Source organism: Scyliorhinus canicula, chromosome 19 (assembly GCF_902713615.1).
Source record: "Scyliorhinus canicula chromosome 19, sScyCan1.1, whole genome shotgun sequence".
NCBI lineage: Eukaryota > Metazoa > Chordata > Chondrichthyes > Carcharhiniformes > Scyliorhinidae > Scyliorhinus > Scyliorhinus canicula.
In genome coordinates, this window is record NC_052164.1 from 92,752,491 (window position 1) to 92,776,182 (window position 23,692).

The following is a 23,692-nucleotide window of genomic DNA, read 5'->3' on the forward strand; positions in this document are numbered from 1 at the left end:
CACAGGGACCAATCAGCATGTACAAACACTGCAGCCAATCACCAGTTAGGATACACACACTATAAACGCAGAGGACACCACGGTTCCCGCTCATTCTGGGTGCTGCCTCTGAGTGTAACAGGAACTCATCCAGCCCAACACGGACTCACACCACTTGCTGAGAGAATCAACTGGTTCGGACAAGGCTTAGGTCTCTAGTTTAAGTTAGCATCATTTAGACCCACAGTCATCGTGTGTTAGTTAGTTAGAAGTAGTTAATAAAATTGAGTTGAACCTTCATCAGTGTTGGAAGTGTCTGTTCATCTCTCAAGCCTACACTAGCCAACACTTCACTGCGGATGTGCCCCATGGACACTGGCAGGGTGGTCCAGGAAGTTTAAAGCTAGAATGATCTCCTGGGGTACTGGTGTTGGTGAAATGCCCTTGGATAGGGCCAGGCAGCTTACTGCATCCGCACTGGCAATTTGCATCCCAGGCCAATGCTGAATAACTTAGTTGTAATGAGCCAACCGCAGCAGGGCCCAATGCACTTTCATTGAGGCTATGGACAGCCATCTCTCCTTAACAGGCCCAGTAACGGCCTATGGTCATTCACTATGTCGAGCTGTCGATCGTGCACCTTCTCACAACTTCCTCCTCGATCTGGGCAAATTTTTGTTCTGCTCCAAAAAGGGTCCTTGAGGCATTTCACGAGACAAAGCAGCCGCTATACCTTAAGGGGATGCATTACATGTCTGCACGAGTGGTTTCCCCGTGCCAGTGTGGTGGCTCAAGAGACAACGGAGGCTTCCAGGCGTAAACAAAGGGGTTTAATGATGAAAGGCAAAGGCAGTTAGGTAAGAGACACAGGACGCTGCTATACACAGGCCTGGTCACTTCAGCTCCCTGACGCACACTGCTGAGGGTCCTGTCCCCAGGGTCACGCGCAAACTCCCCATTGGCCGGTGTTTCCGCTCGATTGGCCCAATCCGGTCGCGGAATACGTGGAATGACCCTCTCACCCAGACCGTTTGATGCTGGGTTGCAGGGGGCTGTTCTTGTGTGCCGTAAGTCATTTGCTCTCACAAAACTTGCTCCCACCCCTTAAAGCGGCCGCGCTCTACCACATCTCTCAAATCACAGAATTTCAGCATTACAAAAACAGATTGTCACAATGCTGTTTGCGGGAGCTTGCTGCATTACAGCAGGGACTGCACTGCAAAAGGTACTCAATTGGCTGTAAACTACTTTGGGATGTCCCGATGCCAGGATAGGTGCTATTTAAATGCAAATTTATATTTCCCTCTGACAAACTCTACTGTGGCCCGAATTGACCGAAAAAAAACTCAGGGCCTCTTTTGTTTGTTTGTATTGCAGCTCCCCCTTGTGTTAGTGGACAGCTATTACTATGGGAAGATGGTGATTGCCCCCCTGAGAATAGTTATTTACAACGTCTTTACCCCACATGGACCTGACATTTACGGTAAGCTTTTGCTTGTGTGCGTGACGCGGCACGTGTTTACGTAAGGCTGGTTCGTAAAAATATGGTCAGATATTTAAGTCGGCATTTGGTCACTGGTCCCTGAAAAGGGAAAATCCATCTTCCCTCACAATTCCCGACAGGCGCACTTCCAATGGAACTTCCATTTGTCCGCGCATGTTAAAATATACTTTGCCGTGAGTTTGGCTTTGAATTACAAAAGCCACGAGCGCTCAGTTTAATTGTTGCGTTGTGTAATGAGCTCGAACTGAATGCACCCTGACTGCTTTGCCACTCGTGTTGCATCGCCATTTCCCAATAAAGGCAAAACCAGCATTGAGATCAAACTCTGTCACCAGGTTTTTAAGCTTTTATGATTGATTGTGACCACTGTGGTGTTGGGTACTAAACACCATTAAATCGTCGCTTTAAAATAGACCTGGAACCAGAATAAAATGAAGTGAGGCCAGTTTGGTGCAGAGATGAAGTTCCCAACGACAGTCATTGATTACACATGGTACCTTCTCTCTCAACTTCTCATTCTCTGCAGGGAAAAAAAAATGTGGTCAACTATTTCATAGAATCATAGAATTTACAGTGCGAAGGAGGCCATTCGGCCCATCGAGTCTGCACCGGCTCTTTGGAAGAGCACCTTACCCAAGCCCACACCTCCACCCTATCCCCCATAACCCAGTAACCCCACCTCACACTAAGGGTAATTTGGACCCAAAGGGCAATTTATCATGGCCAATCCTAACCCGCACATTTTTGGACATGTGGGAGGAAACCGGAGCACCCGGAGGAAACCCACGCACACACGGGGAGAACGTGTAGTCTCCACACAGGCAGTGACCCAAGCCGGGATTCGAACCTGGGACCCTGGAGCTGTGAAGCATTTGTGCTAACCACTATGCTACCGTAGAACCGGGCGGCGCGGTGGCACAGTGGTTAGCATTGCTGCCTCACGGCGCCGAGGTCCCAGGTTCGATCCCGGCTCTGGGTCATTGTCCGTGTGGAGTTTGCGCATTCTCCCCGTGTCTGCGTGCGTTTCGCCCCCACAACCCAAAGATGTGCAGTTTAGGTGGATTGAACACGCTATATTGCCCTTTAATTGGAAAAAAATTAATTGGGTACTCTAAATTTATAAGAAAAAAAACTGTTTAGAACAAATTAGACAAACTACGTCAACAAAATATCTAATTTGTATTGACGGTATATTCTTGATACATCATCAGTTTTTTGCCTCTATCATCCAGTAATTTGAATGAGGAACCTTGAATAAAGGTAGATTGTGTTTAGTTTTCCAGTCAGATTTAATCAGACCAGATGGTTCAGTCAGTGAAATCATTTTCCTTTCACCTCTGCAGTCTGCAAATAACACACTTTTCTAATCATGGAACAATTACAGTGCAGAATGAGGCCGTTCAGCCCATCGGGTCTGCGCCAACCCACCGAAAGAGCACCCTACCTAGGCCCACTCCCCCACCCTATCCCCATGACCCAGTAACCCCACCTAACCTTTTGGGCACTAAGGGCAATTTAGCGTGGCCAACCCACCTTTGGACTGTGGGAGGAAACTAGAGCACCTGGAGGAAACCCATGCAGACATGGGGAGAAAGTGTAAACTCCGCACAGTGACCCTAGGCCGGAATCGAACCCAGTCCCTGGCGCTGTGAGGCAGCAGTGCTAACCACAGTGCCACCACGCCGCCCGATGGGATATCAGTAGTTTGAGCAGAATTCATAGCAGAGCAAGTTCAGTGATGGTGATATGCCCAAATATAATGGGCTGGATTCTCTGCTGGCGGGATTCTCCGTTGCGCCGGCAGCCCGGAGATTTCCTGACGGCATGGGGCTGCCCACGATGGGAAACCCCATTGGCCGGCTGGCGAGACGGAGAATCCCGGGGCCGCGCGGTGCGGCAGGACGGAGAATCCCGGGGCCGCGCGGTGCGGCAGGACGGAGAATCCCGGGGCCTCGCGGCGCGGCAGGACGGAGAATCCCGGGGCCACGCGGCGCGGCAGGACGGAGAATCCCGGGGCCGCGCGGTGCGGCAGGACGGAGAATCCCGGGGCAACGCGCGGCGCGGCAGGACAGAGAATCCCGGGGCCGCGCGGTGTGGCAGGACGGAGAATCCCGGGGCCGCGCGGCGCGGCAGGACGGAGAATCCCGGGGCCGCGCGGCGCGGCAGGACGGAGAATCCCGGGGCCGCGCGGCGAGGCAGGACGGAGAATCCCGGGGCCGCGCGGCGCGGCAGGACGGAGAATCCCGGGGCAACGCGCGGTGCGGCAGGACGGAGAATCCCGGGGCCGCGCGGTGCGGCAGGACGGAGAATCCCGGGGCCGCGCGGTGCGGCAGGACGGAGAATCCCGGGGCCGCGCGGTGCGGCAGGACGGAGAATCCCGGGGCCGCGCGGCGAGGCAGGACGGAGAATCCCGGGGCCGCGCGGTGCGGCAGGACGGAGAATCCCGGGGCCGCGCGGTGCGGCAGGACGGAGAATCCCGGGTCCGCGCGGTGCGGCAGGACGGAGAATCCCGGGGCCGCGCGGTGCGGCAGGACGGAGAATCCCGGGGCCGCGCGGTGCGGCAGGACGGAGAATCCCGGGGCCGCGCGGTGAGGCAGGACGGAGAATCCCGGGGCCGCGCGGTGCGGCAGGACGGAGAATCCCGGGGCCGCGCGGCGCGGCAGGACGGAGAATCCCGGGGCCGCGCGGCGGGGCAGGACGGAGAATCCCGGGGCCGCGCGGCGGGGCAGGACGGAGAATCCCGGGGCCGCGGGGCAGGACGGAGAATCCCGGGGCCGTGCGGCGCGGCAGGACGGAGAATCCCGGGGCCGCGCGGCGCGGCAGGACGGAGAATCCCGGGGCCGCGCGGCGCGGCAGGATGGAGAATCCCGGGGCCGCGCGGCGCGGCAGGACGGAGAATCCCGGGGCCGCGCGGCAGGACGGAGAATCCCGGGGCCGCGCGGCAGGACGGAGAATCCCGGGGCCGCGCGGCGCGGCAGGACGGAGAATCCCGGGGCCGCGCGGCGCGGCAGGACGGAGAATCCCGGGGCCGCGCGGCGCGGCAGGACGGAGAATCCCGGGGCCGCGCGGCGGGGCAGGACGGAGAATCCCGGGGCCGCGCGGCGGGGCAGGACGGAGAATCCCGGGGCCGCGCGGCGGGGCAGGACGGAGAATCCCGGGGCCGCGCGGCGGGGCAGGACGGAGAATCCCGGGGCCGCGCGGCGCGGCAGGACGGAGAATCCCGGGGCCGCGCGGACGCGGCAGGACGGAGAATCCCGGGGCCGCGCGGCGGGGCAGGACGGAGAATCCCGGGGCCGCGCGGCGGGGCAGGACGGAGAATCCCGGGGCCGCGCGGCGGGGCAGGACGGAGAATCCCGGGGCCGCGCGGCGGGGCAGGACGGAGAATCCCGGGGCCGCGCGGCCGGGCAGGACGGAGAATCCCGGGGCCGCGCGGCCCGGCAGGACGGAGAATCCCGGGGCCGCGCGGCGCGGCAGGACGGAGAATCCCGGGGCCGCGCGGCGCGGCAGGACGGAGAATCCCGGGGCCGCGCGGCGCGGCAGGACGGAGAATCCCGGGGCCGCGCGGCGCGGCAGGACGGAGAATCCCGGGGCCGCGCGGCGCGGCAGGACGGAGAATCCCGGGGCCGCGCGGCACGGCAGGACGGAGAATCCCGGGGCCGCGCGGCGCGGCAGGACGGAGAATCCCGGGGCCGTGCGGCAGGACGGAGAATCCCGGGGCCGCGCGGCAGGACGGAGAATCCAGGCCAATTCCTATTCAGCAATAAATTCTCCGACTAATCATTTGGCAGTGCTGAAGCATTTTGTCTTGTACGATACCAAAGGTAAAGGGAACAATAATTTATACTTCAGGAGAAGAGAATGCTAATTGGTTGGCAAGTGAGCTCTGATTGGTAGAGGCATTGCCGTGGAGAATGCACCAGCCAACTGATAACTGGCAGTAACTGCCAAGCTTTTAAAAATTTAAACCAGTCAATTGACTCTGATTGGTCAAGACAACAGCCGGAGGAATGAACCAGAGAATGGCTGCTGCCTACTCTGTTTAGGAGAATCAGGCTCCATGTTGTTCCCTTTACCTTTGGTACTCTTGCAGATTGCCCTGACGAGCACAAGACAAAATCATCAACTGCATGTGTCTTTGTTCAGCAATACTCGATGACTTCTGCAGTGCGTTTACGTTTGGTTATGTCGACTGACAAGGAAATGAATGGTGGAAATCCTTTTAGTATCTTCTGTTTACTTGGAAATCTTACTTGTGTATTTTCTACCCCAAATGTTGCGAAACCCCAACTTTCAGAGCACTAGCCAGTTGTTAACATTGGTACTTTAGGTTGGCAAGTAGATCACTGGGTGAGTGAAATACTGAAGCTTTTCCTGTTAATCCTGTGTTATGGATATTATAATCCATGCGTTAGTATATTGCGAATGGTTGGATTACTGAAAACTGCATTACTGGATGATGGAACGTGTATGAGCTTACTTTAACTACATGAAGAAAGTGTGAATTTCATTTTTATTTCTACCGCAGTGCATCATCTGACCACAGGGTGGCTCTCTTGAGCCAGAGCAATGTTTTTGATCTAAACCGGGGAAATATGCTGATTTAGCAGATCGCTGTCAGGAACTTTGTGCGCCTAGGAATAGGGGAAAAATGTCAGGGATGCCACTCCTAATTGCCTGTTTCAGAAAGTATGTAACGTGTCAGCCATGGCTCAGCTGGTAGCACTCTCAATCACAGGGTTCCTGGTTCAAGTCCCACTCCAGGGCTGGAAGATGTAAATCCAGGCTAACACTCCAAATGCTGTTCTGAGGGAGTGCTGCACAGTCAGAGGGTCTTTCAGATGGGATATTTAACCAATGCCCTGTCTCCCTGCTGCACAGTAGCGCCAGGGTCCCAGGTTCGATTCCCGGCTTGGGTCACTGTCTGTGCGGAGATTGCACGTTCTCCCCGTGTCTGCGTGGGTTTCCTCCGGGTGCTCCGGTTTCCTCCCACAAGACCCGACAGACGTGCTGTTAGGTGCATTGGACATTCTGAATTCTCCCTCTGTGTACCTGAAGAGGCGCCGGAATGTGGCGACTAGGGGATTTTCACAGTAACCTCATTGCAGTGTTAATGTCAGCCTACTTGTGACTATAATAAAGATTATTATTATGTAAAATCTCCAATAGAATTATTTTGAAGCCGAGCAGGGGAAGTCCACCTTGGTGTCCTGGCCAATATTTATCCCTCAGTGAAAATCTCTTTGTTGGAGCTTGCTGTGTATAAATTGGCTGCTGTCCTTCCCATGTTACAACAGTGACTACAATTCAAAAGTAAAATGCTTTGAAATTTTTCCAATGGTTCGGAAAAGCGCTGTGTAACTACAAGCCTGTCTTTTTAAAAATTCCTTCATAGAATCGTAGAATTTACAGTGCAGAAGGAGGCCATTTGGCCCATCCAGTCTGCACCGGCTCTTGGAAAGAGCACCCTACCCAAGCCCACACCTCCACCCTATCCCCCTAACCCAGTAACCCCACCCGACACTAAGGGCAATTTTGGACACGAAGGGCAATTTAGCATGGCCACTCCACCTAACCTGCACATCTTTGGACTGTGGGAGGAAACCAGAGCACCCGGAGGAAACCCACGCACACACGGGGAGGCTGTGCAGACTCCGCACAGACAGTGACCTCAAGCCGGGAATCGAACCTGGGACCCTGGAGTTGTGAAGCAATTGTGTTAACCACTATGCTACCGTGCTGCATCATGGGATGTATGTGCCGCTGGCTAAGCCAGTATTTATTGCCCATCCTTAATTGTGAGAAAATGCTGGGAGCTACCCGACCTGCTGTCGTGCATATTGTGTAGCTACACCCATAGTACTGATAGGGGAGGTGTTCCAGGAGCTTGACCCAGTCACAGTGAGAGAGCGGCCGATATGATTCCAAGTCAGTATTGTGTATGGCACAGAGAGAATCTGGCAGGCGGGGCGTTATTTCCAGGCTGCCCTTGTCCTTCTGGGTGTTGGAGGGTGCGGGTTCGGAGGTGCTGTCGAAGGGAGCCGTTGTGAGTTGCCACATTATTTCTATGGCGGGTCTGGTTCAGTTTCTGGTCAATTGTAACCCCCCCCCCCCCCCCCCCCCCCCCCCCCCCCCCCCCCCCCCCCCCCCCCCCCCCCCCAGGAGTGATTCCACCGACAACCTAAAATCTTTTATAATAAAGCAAACTTTATTATTGACACAGGATTAACCCCATTAACATCCATGGACAAAAACAGCTTTTCAATTAACAGTAAACAGTTCTTTAAAAATAATAATAAAGCAAGGTCTTTGAGCTTACTTTCCCATCTGTTTCTAAAATTTCAATTAAGCAAAATCCACAAACACAGGTCAAATGCCACTTATTAATAAAGTTAACCCTCAGTGGCTTACAGATTTATTCACAAAAGTCCTTGGGAGAGAAGCTTTCAGAAGTCAGTCTGAGAAGCACATCTCCTTTCATCAGAAACCAGAACAGAACTCTTAAAAACGCAAAGTACAAACAACAGACGCCGGGCAGGGCTGAAAATGAAACTAAAAACCCCTCCCATGAGTGTCAAATCAGCCTGCTTGTCTGTTAACCTCTTAATCACAACTTTAGCAGACATATAATATGGACACCTTCACCTAAGTTATTTTAATAGCATTAATGCAGCAGACACATGATACAACATATATTAAACATTCCCTACATTAATCACATCAGTGCCTTGAAGGAAAGAAGGACTATAATTAAATGTTAATATGCCACGTACTAGTATGCAGTTTTCCTGGGAAGAAGTGAGCAGTCATTTTTAATAGAATATGCTCTAAAGGCTGAAGAAGGGTTAATTTATGGGATTGCGTTCTGCTGCACTGCTCTCTCTTACCACAGGGTGGTGCCTTTGAGACTAAGTCAAGGTTTGTTCGTCTTTTTTCACCATCACTCAGAGCTGAATGTGAATTTCTTTTTTAAAATAAATTTAGAGTGCCCAATTATTTTTTTTTCCCAATTAAGGGGCAATTTAACGTGGCCAATCCACCTACCCTGCACATCTTTGGGTTGTGGCGGGGTGAGACCCGCGCCGACACGGGGAGAATGTGCAAACTCTACACACCCAGGGCTGGGATTCCAACTCGGGTCCTCAGTGCCGTGAGGCAGCAATGCTAACCACTGTGCCACGTGCCGCCCTGAATGTCAATTTCTGCTGTAATATGTCTGGAGCACTCTTGCAACAATCAGAAAGCACATAATACAACAGCTCGGGCACTGTAACGGCTGAAGAGTGAAAGTGGGTCAGGGTCCCGAGATTTGGTTCCCATTCCAATAACACCTTTTAGAAGGTGTACCTGTGAGGGTCTGGAGTGAAGCCAAGGCTATGTCCACTTGTGATGCTGCTATAGTTAAATAGCCTGCCAGCCCTCGCTCTTTGGTTTTACAGAGGGCCGTTGATATTTCAGCGAGGGGGAGAATAACCTGGAGGAAAGCCCCCTTTTCCCAGACGTGTGCAACTTCCCAATGATGCTTCTATTCATGAGGTTGGAGTGGTTTTCTTTCACCCACCTGCGACGAGTGACGTTGGCTTAGTCTGTGAGGTGCAGTGCATTCAGCATCTCGCTGGAGAGAACGGGCAGCATAATGGTTAGCGCTGCTGCCTACGGTGCTGAGGACCCGGGTTCAATCCCAGCCCATGGTCACTGTCCGTGTGGAGTTTGCACATTCTCCCCGTGTCTGCGTGGGTCTCACCCCCACAACCCTTAAAGATGCGCAGGGTAGATGGATTGGCCACGCTAAATTGCTCCTTAATTGGAAAAAAATAATTGGGTATTCTATATTTATTTTATAATAAAAAGTAAATGATGGGATCCAAACCCGCAGCGTATCTACTCTGTAGCAGAATGAATGGAGTTATCTCTAACATTACTAGCTGCTTTTATACTTCTGGTTGAGGGAATCAAAACACTGCTGATTTTTGCCCATCAAGCGTTTATCCAGTCCCCCTTTGAAAGTTAAGGTTGAGTTTGCTTTTAGCCAGCTCTCGTTGCATTGTTACAAGCGACTGCATGTAGAAATAAATCTCCTAAACTCGCCCCTGAATCCTTTGTTGATCAGCTGAGATAAGGTGAGTGAGGGCGCATCTATGTAGCCCTGCTCACACACACACGTCATCTCATTACAGTGTTTACATTTATAAAAAACAGCCTCGACAAGAGAATGTCCCCAGAAATTTCGAGCCCAAATATCCGCAAATCTTGCGGAGGCAGCAAAGTTTTCCTTTCCGGGTGACGTTTCCTGATCACATTTTTTTTTCTAATCCTGCTGAAAGAACCTCTTTTCAGCGACTGATTTACATCTTTTGGAATCCCAACTGTTTCCTGATACCTAACCCTCCCGGGCGGTGAGTGAATGGCCGGTAAATAATTAATTTTCAGGCTGTTTGAACAGGTGAATCATCGCAGAGAGACCAGGCTGTAACAAGCTGACCACTAAACGCTGTGCGTCACCGGCTCAGTCAGCTGTCTCTCTGATGTATCTGCTCTCTGCTCATTTTCAATTCTGGCCTGTCAGCTTAAGCCAAGCAGAACCGGACTGGAAAGCAGATCTTTGGACGAGCTTCAATTATAAGCTGTGGGGGGGAGAGTTGATACATAAATAGATACATAGAAGATAGGAGCAGGAGGAGTCTTTTTGGCCCTTCGAGCCTGCTCCGCCATTCATCATCATCATGGCTGATCACCGACTTAAGTCACCCGCTTTCCCCTCTACCCCCATCCACCTTTCCCTCTTGTGATGAGCAATATAGTGCTCGTGAAACTTTCTCTGCTCTGTCCGAGTGCCGACTACCTTTTCTTCTTGATGTTATAACAATGTGTCTTCTGCTTCTGGAGAGCCGTGAATGGAATAGCAGTTGCAAGGTTTACATTTTACTTTTCACATAATACTCGCAATCTGGGGAGGACGTCCATCATTGAAGGGCAAGGGAAGGAGCAACAAGTCCAGTGGTCTCTGCTCATTCCGATTTTCGCACCAATTTTCTTCCGCTTGCTAACTTATCAACTAGTGTAAGCAGTTAACTGGGGGAGGGGGGTAAAGTGATGCGCTGTCCCATGCCTTTCAATTTCAGTGGGAAACCTGTCATTCATCAGAGGACACTGATGTGAAATCATCTCACCCTCTCTCAAAGTCCAGTTCAAGCAGTTACTTATTTAGCCTTCCGTTAAGATTTCAAAGTATCACAGGTGATGCTGTAGACAAGGTCAATTTACATAGAGAGATTGTAGTTTATCTTGGCGTGTACCATAAGTATATGATCTTCTAACTGCATCGACAGGGGCAGCACGGTGGCGCAGTGGGTTAGCCCTGTTGCCTCATGGCGCCGAGGTCCCAGGTTCAAATCCCGGCTCTGGGTCACTGTCTGTGTGGAGTTTGCACATTCTCCCCGTGTTTGCGTGGGTTTCGCCCCCACAACCCAAAGATGTGCAGAGTAGGTGGATTGGCCACGCTAAATTGCCCCTCAATTGGAAAAATGAATTGGGTATTCTAAATTTAAAAAAAAATAAATAAATAAATAACTGCATCGAGCATGTAGCAAACTTAGAAGACATTGTGTTAAAGAGATTTCAGGAGGCTGGAGTTTAGCTAAAGAAAGAAATGCACCTTTCAAGCCACTGAGGTGACCAATCTGGCGCAAGGGTTACAACCCGTGGAAAACAAGGCCAAGGCGATGAAGGCGGCGTCTGCCCCCGCAAACACAACTGGACTCAAACCGGTTTGGGGGATGGTAAACCACTATGGAAGTTTGTTTACCAAATGCTATCGATGGTACTGACCCCCTTGCATATTCTGCTAAAGAAACACCATTGTTGGTCTTGGACTACTCCCCAGGAGGGAGCTTTCAACAGAATACAGCAGAGGGCAGCACGGTGGCACAGTGGGTTAGGCCTGCTGCCTCACAGCGCCGCTGTCCCAGGTTCGATCCCGGCTCTGGGTCACTGTCCGTGTGGAGTTTGCACATTCTCCCCGTGCCTGCGTGGGTTTCTTCCCCCACAACCCAAAGATGTGCAGAGTAGGTGGATTGCACGCTAAATTGCCCCGTAATTGGAAAAAATGAATTGAGCACTCTAAATTTATTTTAAAAACACAGAGTAAAGCATTTGCTGCATTCCTCAAACCTGTTCTTACATTTTGACCCATCTGAAGAGCTGATATTGACCTGCGATGCCTCTCCACGTGGTGTTGGTGCGGTGTTGTCCCATGAGATGGACATCGGCTCTGAAAGGCCGATAGGGCGTGTGTGTCAATAACCCTCTCAGAGGCCGAATCGAGAAGGAAGGAATATCCGTCGTCTTTGGCGTCAGGAAATTTGACCAGTGCTTACATGGTCGACACTCACCATTGTCTCTGACCACATACCATCCTTGGGTCTCTTCAAAGGGCAAGGCTATTCTACCGATCGCCTCAGCAAGAATAGAAAACAATGGACGTTAATCCTGTCCGCCTATGAATTTACTTCAAGCACTGACTTGGAACACACATAGCGAATGTTGATGCACCTAGCCACCTGCCCTTGCATGAAAATATCACCTGTACTCCAGTAACGCAAGAAATCAGCATAGCATTAAATCCTTTCGACACATTGCCAGTCGGGGCAAAGCAGATCAGGAACTGGACCAATCGAGGTCCACTTCTGTCCAAAGTGAGAGACAAAATACTTATAGAACATAGAACATAGAACGATACAGCGCAGTACAGGCCCTTCGGCCCTCGATGTTGCACCGACATGGAAAAAAAACTAAAGCCCATCTAACCTACACTATGCCCTTATCATCCATATGCTTATCCAATAAACTTTTAAATGCCCTCAATGTTGGCGAGTTCACTACTGTTGCAGGTAGGGCATTCCACGGCCTCACCACTCTTTGCGTAAAAAACCCACCTCTGACCTCTGTCCTATATCTATTACCCCTCAATTTAAGGCTATGTCCCCTCGTGCTAGCCACCCCCATCCGCGGGAGAAGGCTCTCGCTGTCCACCCTATCTAACCCTCTGATCATTTTGTATGCCTCTATTAAGTCACCTCTTAACCTTCTTCTCTCTAACGAAAACAACCTCAAGTCCATCAGCCTTTCCTCATAAGATTTTCCCTCCATACCAGGCAACATCCTGGTAAATCTCCTCTGCACCCGTTCCAAAGCTTCCACGTCCTTCCTATAATGAGGCGACCAGAACTGTACGCAATACTCCAAATGCGGCCGTACTAGAGTTTTGTACAACTGCAACATGACCTCATGGCTCCGGAACTCAATCCCTCTACCAATAAAGGCCAACACACCATAGGCCTTCTTCACAACCCTATCAACCTGGGTGGCAACTTTCAGGGATCTATGTACATGGACACCGAGATCCCTCTGCTCATCCACACTACCAAGAATTTTACCATTAGCCAAATATTCCGCATTTCTGTTATTCTTTCCAAAGTGAATCACCTCACACTTCTCCACATTAAACTCCATTTGCCACCTCTCAGCCCAGCTCTGCAGCTTATCTATGTCCCTCTGTAACCTGCAACATCCTTCCGCACTGTCTACAACTCCACCGACTTTAGTGTCGTCTGCAAATTTACTCACCCATCGTTCTGCGCCCTCTAGGTCATTTATAAAAATGACAAACAGCAACGGCCCCAGAACAGATCCTTGTGGTACGCCACTCGTAACTGAACTCCATTCTGAACATTTCCCATCAACTACCACTCTCTGTCTTCTTTCAACTAGCCAATTTCTGATCCACATCTCTAAATCACCCTCAATCCCCAGCCTCCGTATTTTCTGCAATAGCCGACCGTGGGGAACCTTATCAAACGCTTTACTGAAATCCATATACACCACATCAACTGCTCTACCCTCGTCTACCTGTTCAGTCACCTTCTCAAAGAACTCAATAAGGTTTGTGAGGCATGACCTACCCTTCACAAAACCATGCTGACTATCCCTAATCATATTATTCCTATCTAGATGATTATAAATCGTATCTTTTATAATCCTCTCCAAGACCTTACCCACCACAGACGTTAGGCTCACTGGCCTATAGTTACCGGGGTTATCTCTACTCCCCTTCTTGAACAAAGGGACCACATTTGCTATCCTCCAGTCCTCTGGCACTATTCCTGTAGCCAATGATGACCTAAAAATCAAAGCCAAAGGCTCAGCAATCTCTTCCCTGGCTTCCCAGAGAATCCTAGGATAAATCCCATCAGGCCCCGGGGACTTATCTATTTTCACCTTGTCCAGAATTGCCAACACTTCTTCCCTACGCACCTCAATGCCATCTATTCTAATAGCCTGGGTCTCAGCATTCTCCTCCACAATATTATCTTTTTCTTGAGTGAATACTGACGAAAAGTATTCATTTTGTATCTCGCTTATCTCCTCAGCCTCCACACACAACTTCCCACCACTGTCCTTGACTGGCCCTACTCTTACCCTAGTCATTCTTTTATTCCTGACATACCTATAGAAAGCTTTTGGGTTTTCCTTGATCCTACCTGCCAAAGACTTCTCATGTCCCCTCCTTGCTCGTCTCAGCTCTCTCTTTAGATCCTTCCTCGCTTCCTTGTAACTATCAAGCGCCCCAACTGAAACTTCATGCCTCATTTTCACATAGGCCTCCTTCTTCCTCTTATCAAGAGATTCCACTTCTTTGGTAAACCACGGTTCCCTCGCTCGACCCCTTCCTCCCTGCCTGACTGGTACGTACTTATCAAGAACATGCAATAGCTGTTCCTTGAACAAGCTCCACATATCCAGTGTGCCCAACCCTTGCAGCCTACTTCTCCAACCAACACATCCTAAGTCATGTCTAATGGCATCATAATTGCCCTTCCCCCAGCTATAACTCTTGCCCTGCGGGGTATACTTATCCCTTTCCATCACTAACGTAAAGGTCACCGAATTGTGGTCACTGTTTCCAAAGTGCTCACCTACCTCCAGATCTAACACCTGGCCTGGTTCATTACCCAAAACCAAATCCAATGTGGCCTCGCGTCTTGTTGGCCTGTCAACATATTGTGTCAGGAAACCCTCCTGCACACATTGTACAAAGAACGACCCATCTAATGTACTCGAACTATATCTTTTCCAGTCAATATTTGGAAAGTTAAAGTCTCCCATAACAACTACCCTGTTACGTTCACTCTTTTCCAGAATCATCTTCGCCATCCTTTCCTCTACATCCCTAGAACTATTAGGTGGCCTATAGAAAACTCCCAACAGGGTGACCTCTCCTTTCCTGTTTCTAACCTCAGCCCATACCACCTCAGAAGAAGAGTCCCCATCTAGCATCCTTTCCGCCACCGTAATACTGTCCTTGACTAGCAGCGCCACACCTCCCCCTCTTTTGCCCCCTTCTCTGAGCTTACTAAAACACCTAAACCCCGGAACCTGCAACAACCATTCCTGTCCCTGCTCTATCCATGTCTCTGAAATGGCCACAACGTCGAAGTCCCAGGTACCCACCCATGCTGCCAGTTCCCCTACCTTATTTCGTATACTCCTGGCATTGAAGTAGACACACTTCAAACCACCTACCTGAACACTGGCACCCTCCTGCGAAGTCAAATCTGTGCTCCTGACCTCTATACTCTCAATCTCCCATACCCCAAAACTACAATCCAGGTTCCCATGCCCCTGCTGAATTAGTTTAAACCCCCCCAAAGAGCAATAACAAATCTCCCCCCCAGGATATTGGTGCCCCTCAGGTTCAGATGTAGACCATCCTGTCTATAGAGGTCCCACCTTCCCCAGAAAGAGCCCCAGTTATCCAGAAATCTGAATCCCTCCCGCCTGCACCATCCCTGTAGCCACGTGTTTAATTGCTCTCTCTCCCTATTCCTCATCTCACTATCACGTGGCACGGGCAACAACCCAGAGATAACAACTCTGTTTGTTCTCGCTCTGAGCTTCCATCCTAGCTCCCTAAAGGCCTGCCTGACATCCTTGTCCCCTTTCCTACTTATGTCGTTAGTGCCAATGTGGACTACGACTTGGGGCTGCTTCCCCTCCCCCTTAAGGACCCGGAAAACACGATCCGAGACATCACTTACCCTTGCACCTGGGAGGCAACATACCAAACGTGAGTCTCTCTCGCTCCCACAAAATCTCCTATCTGTGCCCCTGACTATTGAGTCCCCAATTACTAATGTTCTACTCCTTTGCCCCCTTCCCTTCTGAGCAACAGGGACAGACTCCGTGCCAGAGGCCCGTACCCCATGGGTAAGTCGTACCCCCCACAAGTATCCAAAACGGTATACTTGTTACTCAGGGGAACGACTACAGGGGTCCCTGCACTGACTGCTTCTTCCCAGTCCCCCTTACAGTTACCCATCTATTTCCAGTCTTTGGTGTAACTACTTCCCTGAAGCTCCTATCTATGATCCCCTCTGCCTCCCGAATGATCCGAAGTTCATCCAGCTCAAGCTCCAGGTCCCTAACACGGTTTTTGAGGAGCTGGAGTTGGGTGCACTTCCCACAGATGAAATCAGCAGGGACACTGACGGCGTCCCTCACCTCAAACATTCTGCAGGAGGAGCATTGTACTGCCTTCCCTGACATCACCTCTAGATTTAAAAAAAAACAAGAAAAAGAAAAAGAAAGGAAGAGCTTACCTGATATTACCTCAAACCCTGCTCCCGCTGAAAGTTAAGCAAATTTAAAGGCACTCACTCACCTTCACGACAGGCCCCTGCTCCCACTTCCCAACCACCGTGGGGTGGGGGGGTTGGTTAGAGGAGGAGGTAGGGTGGGAAACACTCACGAAGTGTTTCGGGTTTAACTGTCACTTGTCAACAGCCCTTCCACAAACCACCTTCAACTTAGGCTGACCGTACTGCACGTATGCAAATTCCCCCAGAACAGCTGATCAGTAGCTTTGCTCTGCTGCCCTCTGCTGGATCAAAATATGGTGGTAAATGAGCCAGTTTCTGAGGAAATGAAGCCATTCTTTACCCGCGAGGATGCGTGCCAGAGGTTATGTGTGATAGGCTGGTATTTAGGTTGATATCGAGAAGCTAGTCAAGCACTATCAGCAGTGCCAACTGCAGCAAAGGTTGCCTGTCACATCCCCATTGCACCCTTAGTAATGACCTGGCCGGCCATGGGTACGATTCCATATCGGTTATGTTGGCCCATTAGTTTTTGCTCGTGATTAATGTGCACTCAGAATGGATGGACGTTTTTGAGGTGAAGTCACCTGCATCACATGCTACCACAGAGAGATTGCGCCAATGCTTTTCAACTCACAAATTACCTGAAGTCATGGTATGAGATAATGGAACCACTCTCAACGGCATGAAACACGTGAGTTCCACCAACAGGACTGCTAATGAAACATCACCTCAGAACAAGACCGAGCCTCGTGTTTGCAAATTTGCCAGGGAGGGTAGAAGCCAGCCAAAGTACTCGGAAAGCAAGCCATGATTCACATGGAATAGCACGATCAGTTATGGTACACGAAGGCATATACGTGAGAGAGTTCGGTCATGGATCAAATTCGATCCTGGAATTATTAACTCTAATACTGGACCCATTTCATACCAAGTGGACATGGAGGAGCGGATCGTTCGTAAACATGTGGACCCCTTGAGGAGTGGAGAGACACTCCCGCAGTCAGTGTTGCCATCAAGACATGTTTTCGAACCCACGAACACCGAAGTCCCTGATCGACATAGTTGATGTCTCCACAGAAGCAAATAGTGATGAGTCGCCTGTTCAGACTACAGAAGGGAGATAGATCACTTTGGTTGCATGGTGTACCGGAAACAACCTCTTTCTAAATGTCAGCAAGACCAAGGAACTGATCATCGACTTCAGGAAGCGTAGCACGGTCCCCCCCCCCCGTCCCCCCCCAAGTCTCTCTTCCCCCCCCCCCCCAAGTCTACATCAATGGCTCTGAAGTGGAAACGATCGATAGCTTTTTTGTTCCTGGGGGTCACCATCACCACCAGTCTGTCCTGGTCCACCCACATTGATGCAGTAGTCAAGAAAGCCCAAAAATGTCTCTACTTCCTTCGGAAGCTAAAGAAATTCGGCATGTCTGCATTGCCTCTCACAAACTTCTACAGATGTGCGATAGAGAGCATCCTATCCGGCTGCATCACAGCTTGGTATGGCAGCTGCTCGGTCCAAGATCGCAAGAAACTGTAGAGTGTGGTGAACTCAGCCCAACGCATCACACAAGCTTGCCACCCTCCCATTGATTCTGTCTACACCTCCCGCTGCCTCAGGAAGGCAGACAGCATTATCAGACACCCCTCCCATCCAGGCTCTTCTCTCTTCCAGACTCTTCCATCAGGCAGAAGATACAGAAGTCTGAAGACACGCACATCTAGACATAGGAACAGTTTATTCCCCACAGCTACTAGACTCCTCAACGACTCCCCCCCCCCCCCCCAGACTGATCTATTCCCTGTAAGAACACTATTCACGATGCCCTATGCTGCTCTTGCTCATGTATTTGCTTCGTTTGCTCTTGTTCCACACTGTAACTAATCATTATTTGTCGATGTACTCTGTTGATTGTTCTTTTTGTCCACTGTGTATATTCCCTTGGCTGCAGAAAAATACTTTTCACTGTACTCCGGTACATGTGACAATAAATCAATCAATCAATCAATACAGGAGTGGTACCCGTTATTGCAGTTCCTCTAAATGTGGATCGCAGACAACAGAATTACTATGCTCTACAAGAAACAGAACCCCCCCCCCCCCCGCCTGAGACTTGATTTGGAATTGCCCAACTCATGCATATAATATTTAGTTAGTATTTAGGACTGAATGAATTAGTTATTGAAGATTGTATAAAGGGGTTAAAGGGGGAGGGATGTAGTGATTATCACTTTTAAGGACAACGCAGCAGATAAGGGTCATATAGTCCGTGCGACAAATCGGGACTCGGAGTGTGGAATCACCCCATGATGTGAGAGACGTCTGAGGCAAAGAGACATGAGGCTGCTGTACAATTCTTATCAATAAATATATTTTGTTTTTGTTAATGAAGTCTATGAAAGTGTACCTTTTACACCTGGTATTCATCTCTCTCGGCCCCAAGGTCTTCGAATTCCCTCACTAAACCTTTCTCCTTTTTACGATGCTCCTTCAAAACTCTTTCTCCAGGCTTTTGTCCCAGTATCATCAACGAGTGTCTGACATTTGTTTGATAACGCTGCTACGAAATGACTTGGAGTACCTGTGAAAGAGCCTTATCAATACAAGCTATTCTAGCCAGAAGCCAGCTGGAGAAATTCACACATCCATTAGTTGGCCCTGTTGAGCGGGTGTAGAAGCAGAATTGTCATCTGGGTTAACGAAAGCATCAGTACGGCTGCCAGTGAAGAGTAATTCATTGAAGCCAATCCTGCTCTACTTGCATCTCTGGTGATGGGTTCAGCTGTTCCCTTGTGAGTGCTGCCACTAATCAAACCCAAATCATTATCATGTAACTGCAAAGGAATAAGACGGGAGTTATTTCAAAAATTGTTATTCTTTCATGGGATGTGGGTGTTACCTGGAAGCCCTACATTTGTTTCCTCAAGTGCAGTCATCTGAGTTTGACTCATTGCAATTTCACTATACTTGAATACGTGTAGGTCGGATCTCGATTGGCGAATTTCCTACCCTCAAGCCCATTAGTGAACCTGATGGGGTTTTACAACAATCAATGGCAGTTTCATGAATTCAACTGCCATAGTGGGATTTGTAGCAGCACAGTGGTTAGCACTGTGGCTTCACAGCGCCAGGGTCCCAGGTTCAATTCCCGGCTTGGGTCACTGTCTGTGCAGAGTCTGCATGCTCTCCCGTGTCTGTGTGGGTTTCCTCCGGGTGCGCCTGATTCCTCCCACAAGTCCTGAAAGATGCGCTGTTAGGTGAGTTGGACATTCTGAATTCTCCCTCTGTGTCGCTGAACAGGTAAACACTCATGGTGTCCAAGAGCAAGTGGCGAATTGGATTCCATTATTGGCCAAGAGTCAGGTCAGTGTGACTGGAAGGCTGTGTCCTTGTGAATCTATAGGGCTCTGTATTCAGCCTCTTGGTTTTCACAACTACATTGAAGATACTTAGGCTGATGTAAAGGGAGTGATTAAGAAGTTTTCAGATGAAACAAGAATGTGTTGAGTGGTTAATGGTGAACCAGAAAACTGTAGACCGTAGGACGATATCAATGGAGAGATGAAGAGGCAGAAAAGTGGCAAATGGCATTCAATCCAGCAAAGTGTGAGGTGATGCATTTGGGGAGACCAAACAAGATAAGGAAAAGACAATCAATGGTAGTTTTTTAATACTGAGAGTAATTTATTTTTAGTGCGTTTGTGCTGAATTTGGTTTTGTAGCTGACGCCAAATGTTAATTCCAGGCCCTCGGTGAACGAATAAGCATTGTATTTTAAAATTAATTTCTCATTGTGATTTCCTATTCCACGTATCACAGTTAGGGCGGCACGGTAGCACAGTGGTCAGCACTGTTGCTTCACCGCGCCAGGATCCCAGGCTCGATTCCCGGCTTGGATCACTGTCTGTGCGGAGTCTGCACATTCTCCCCTTGTCTGCGTGGGTTTCCTCCGGGTGCTCCGGTTTCCTCCCACTGGTCCCGAAAGATGTCCTGTTAGGTGAATTGGACATTCTGAATTCTCCTTCCGTGTACCCGAACAGGTGCCAGAGTGTGGTGACTAGGGGCTTTTCACAGTAACTTCATTACAGTGTATGTAAACCTACTTGTGACACCAATAAAGATTATTATTATTATTTGGCCTGAGAGGACCATATATCAACAGGTTTCTTTTTATATTTCTTACAATGTTTTTAAAAATGTTATTTTCTTTTATAAAATATGTTTTATAAAATTAAGGGGCAATTTAGCGAGACCAGTCCACCTACCCTGCACAGTTTTGGGTTGTGGGGGTGAGACCACGGAGACACCAGGAGAATGCGCAAACTCCACACGGACAGTGATCCAGGTCGGGAATCCTAGTTCCTGGAGCCGTGAGCCGGAAGTGCTAACCACTGTGCCACCATGCCGCCCTGTTTTGAAAGTTTCTTCGGTAATTAATTTGCTAAAAAACATTTTGTAAAGACTGTTCGTTGGTGAAATGTGGATCAATGATAGGATGATTGTAATTGGGGTAAATATGGAAAATGCAGAGGACATTTGCTCACATCACATCCCCATTGGAGTTGTAATGCAAAGTGGAAGTTGGAGCCAGAATTGATTCCAGTGTGAAGTGAAATGGGATTCCCGTTTTGTACTGCTTTGGGATACAAGGACAGCAGAGATAGAAACGGGGGTAGACCTGCTCCACTGCTCAATATGATCATGGTTGATACTGGGCTTCAATTCCACTTTCCATTCAGCTGTCCACATCCTTTATTCCCTGAGAGACCAGAATTGCGTTCAATGATAGAGCATCGATAATCCTTTGAGATAAAGAATTCCAAAGATTCACCCAATGCTTCTTGTGAAGTGATGTCTTCCCCTCAGTCCGTCTGTTGACCCTGACACAGAGTGTAACTCGAGTGTGACACACAACCTGGTATGCCAAGGGCTCAGGAATAAAAATAAAAAGTTTTGCTTTCGAGATGAGCATAATATAACCTTGGGAAATCAAGATTAACTGTGTTACCTTGGTCAGTCTCCTCACCTTCTCATGTGCACATGGTCAAAATCTAAGACATGCTGGGGCAACTCACTGACCTGATGTTGCTCCACACCCCTGTTCTCATTGGTGGCTCCTCTCCTGTTTCTCTCCTCTTTTTTTTCACTGTTCCTGTGATTTTTTTTATGTGCACGACAGAAGTGTTGTATCTGGCATAAATTCAAATGACAAAGGCAGCAGATTGCAAATCCATTTACTGTCTTAGGAATCATAAGTGAGCCACTTAATCTTCAATTAGTCAGGCTTGGGTCCTGCCAGTAGTCAGGATTGGAAACGGCATGCCAAAAAAAATTTGACTTCAAAAACCTGTGCTCTTGGGAATCAGCTTGAACTTTTCAGTTGAGAACTTGTCTCCCAATGTCCTGCTCCTTTCCAGACGGCAGTGAGGGCTTTGTCAGCTTCTGCCCTGCCCCAGTGGATGTTCATGTACGGTGACAGGCTATTTGGGTATGGGAGCAGCCCAACTGATCCGGATCCTATCCTTTTCCACAAGGAGGTATTTTTAACAACAAGGAGATTTTAAATCTCCAGTTGGAGCATTTATACCAATAAGCAACTGAATAAAGATGAATAATGCAGAATGTGAGATTAGAGAGAGATTCTAGAACTTCACTTATTACTTTTTGAGTGCACCAGCAAGGAAAGTGCCCCTTTTAAGGGGCGATACTTCGCGGGCCACGTGACAGGCTTGAAACCTATGGCGACAGAGCACGCCAATGTCAGCCTATCGAGTGTTTGGGTGTGGACCTGGCTTGGGGGTCAAGGGAACAAGACCTGTGTAGCAGTTGTAGTGTTCTGTATATAAAGTTCTTCTTTAGTTAAATAAAGTTCTTATCAGCTGAGTAAATCACTACCTCGTCGCTTGCCCCGCAATATAACATTGACGATGAGAATAAATCAATCCAGTTGTAGGAAATGCGTCGGAAATTGGGAGTAGGTGGTGGGGGGGAGATGTTGGGGGAGAAAGAGTGGCCTCTTAGTCATAGAATCCCTAAAATTCAGAACGAGGCCATTTGGCCCATCAAGTCTGCACCTACCCTCGAGTGCTCCACCCAAGCCCACTTCTCCACCCTATTCCTATAACCCCTTAACCTAACCGACACATCCCTGGACACTGAGGGACAATTTCAGCATGGCCAATCCACCGAACCTGCACATCTTTGGACTGTGGGAGGAAACCGGAGCACCCGGAGGAAACCCACGCAGACACGAGGAGAAAGTGCAGACTCCGCACAGACAGTCGCCCGAGGCTGGAATTGAACCCAGGCCCCTGGTGCGGTGAGGCAGCAGTGCTAAAAAGGTAAAAGATCGTCAGTAGTCGAATAGCGATGTCACTATTTAGGAAAGCTGATCCAGAGGTTGAAAGTCGTGGCCTGATGTGTCGAAAGGCTTTGCTACTTTTTTGCTGCCAATTAAATCATGGCCGAAGACAAAAAGAAGTTTATATTGCTTTCATGCTGGCATGTGTACCAGCAGCTTGAGCTGGAAGATGCATCAAGTAAGCTTGTTGCCATAGATACCCATAAAGGCTTATTCCTAAATACGAGATTGCTCTTCGGTATTTCACCGGCCTGTGCTATATTTAATGGAGAGCCTTTTGCAGGGAATTCCACAGGTTGTCATGTGCCATCTATCTGGATGATGTCCTAGTAGTGGGGGTAAAATCAGAAGAACACAGAGCCAATTTGGAAGAAGTCCTCAAGAGGTTTAAAGAAGCCGGTATTCCGCTAAAGCGAGAGAAATGCACGTTTCAGTCTGATGAATTCACCTATTTAGGTTTCAGAGTTTGATGCGAAGAGTTTGCACCACATGAAGATAAAGGAAAGGCGATAAAAGGGGAACCCGAACCAGGAAATACGTCTGAATTGGAGTCCCTTTAGGGATGGTCAATTATTACGGTCGCTTTCTACCCAACCTGCCTGCCATTTGGACGGCCCTGCTGAAGAAGCACCAACGTTGGAAGTGAGAAGATTCCCGGGGAAAGTCTTTCAAACAGGCCCTGCAGTCGTTGGGCTTGCTGACCCATTTTAACCTAGACAACCCATAATAGTCACGTGCGATGCCTCACCTTATGGCATTGATGCGTTACTCTCGCACAATATGGAAGATGGTGTAGTGTAGACGGGCCTGTCGCCTTCGCATCCAAAACATAGTCGGATGCTGAGAGGAAATATTCCCAGATTGACTGGTGGTCATTTATGCTGGATAAAAATTTAATCAATATGCTTTTGGCCGGCACTTCGTCATCGTCTCAGACCAGAAACCATTACTTGGCATTTTTCGCGAAGGTAAACCCGTCCCACCAATAGCATTGGGCCTAGTGCAAAGATGTAGTGCAACGTTGGAGCCGCACGGTAGCATGGTGGTTAGCATAAATGCTTCACAGCTCCAGGGTCCCAGGTTCGATTCCCGGCTGGGTCGCTGTCTGTGCGGAGTCTGCACGTCCTCCCCGTGTGTGCGTGGGTTTCCTCCGGGTGCTCCGGTTTCCTCCCACAGTCCAAAGATGTGCGGGTTAG

At 49.5% G+C, this 23,692-nt stretch overlaps 1 protein-coding gene across 5 annotated transcripts in view; it reads left to right on the forward strand.

Moving 5' to 3' along the window:
* The window catches only part of alg9 (ALG9 alpha-1,2-mannosyltransferase), a 245,372-nt gene that overhangs the window by 15,387 nt on the left and 206,293 nt on the right, over positions 1 to 23,692 (forward strand). For all 5 annotated transcript variants that reach the window (XR_005458175.1, XM_038779073.1, XM_038779072.1 and 2 more), the window contains exon 8: positions 1,357 to 1,462. Coding sequence is in view for 4 of the 5 variants with exons in the window: in XM_038779073.1 (XP_038635001.1) it covers positions 1,357 to 1,462 (106 nt within the window). In the remaining variant the exon portion in view is untranslated. The remainder of the gene's footprint in view (positions 1 to 1,356; positions 1,463 to 23,692) is intronic.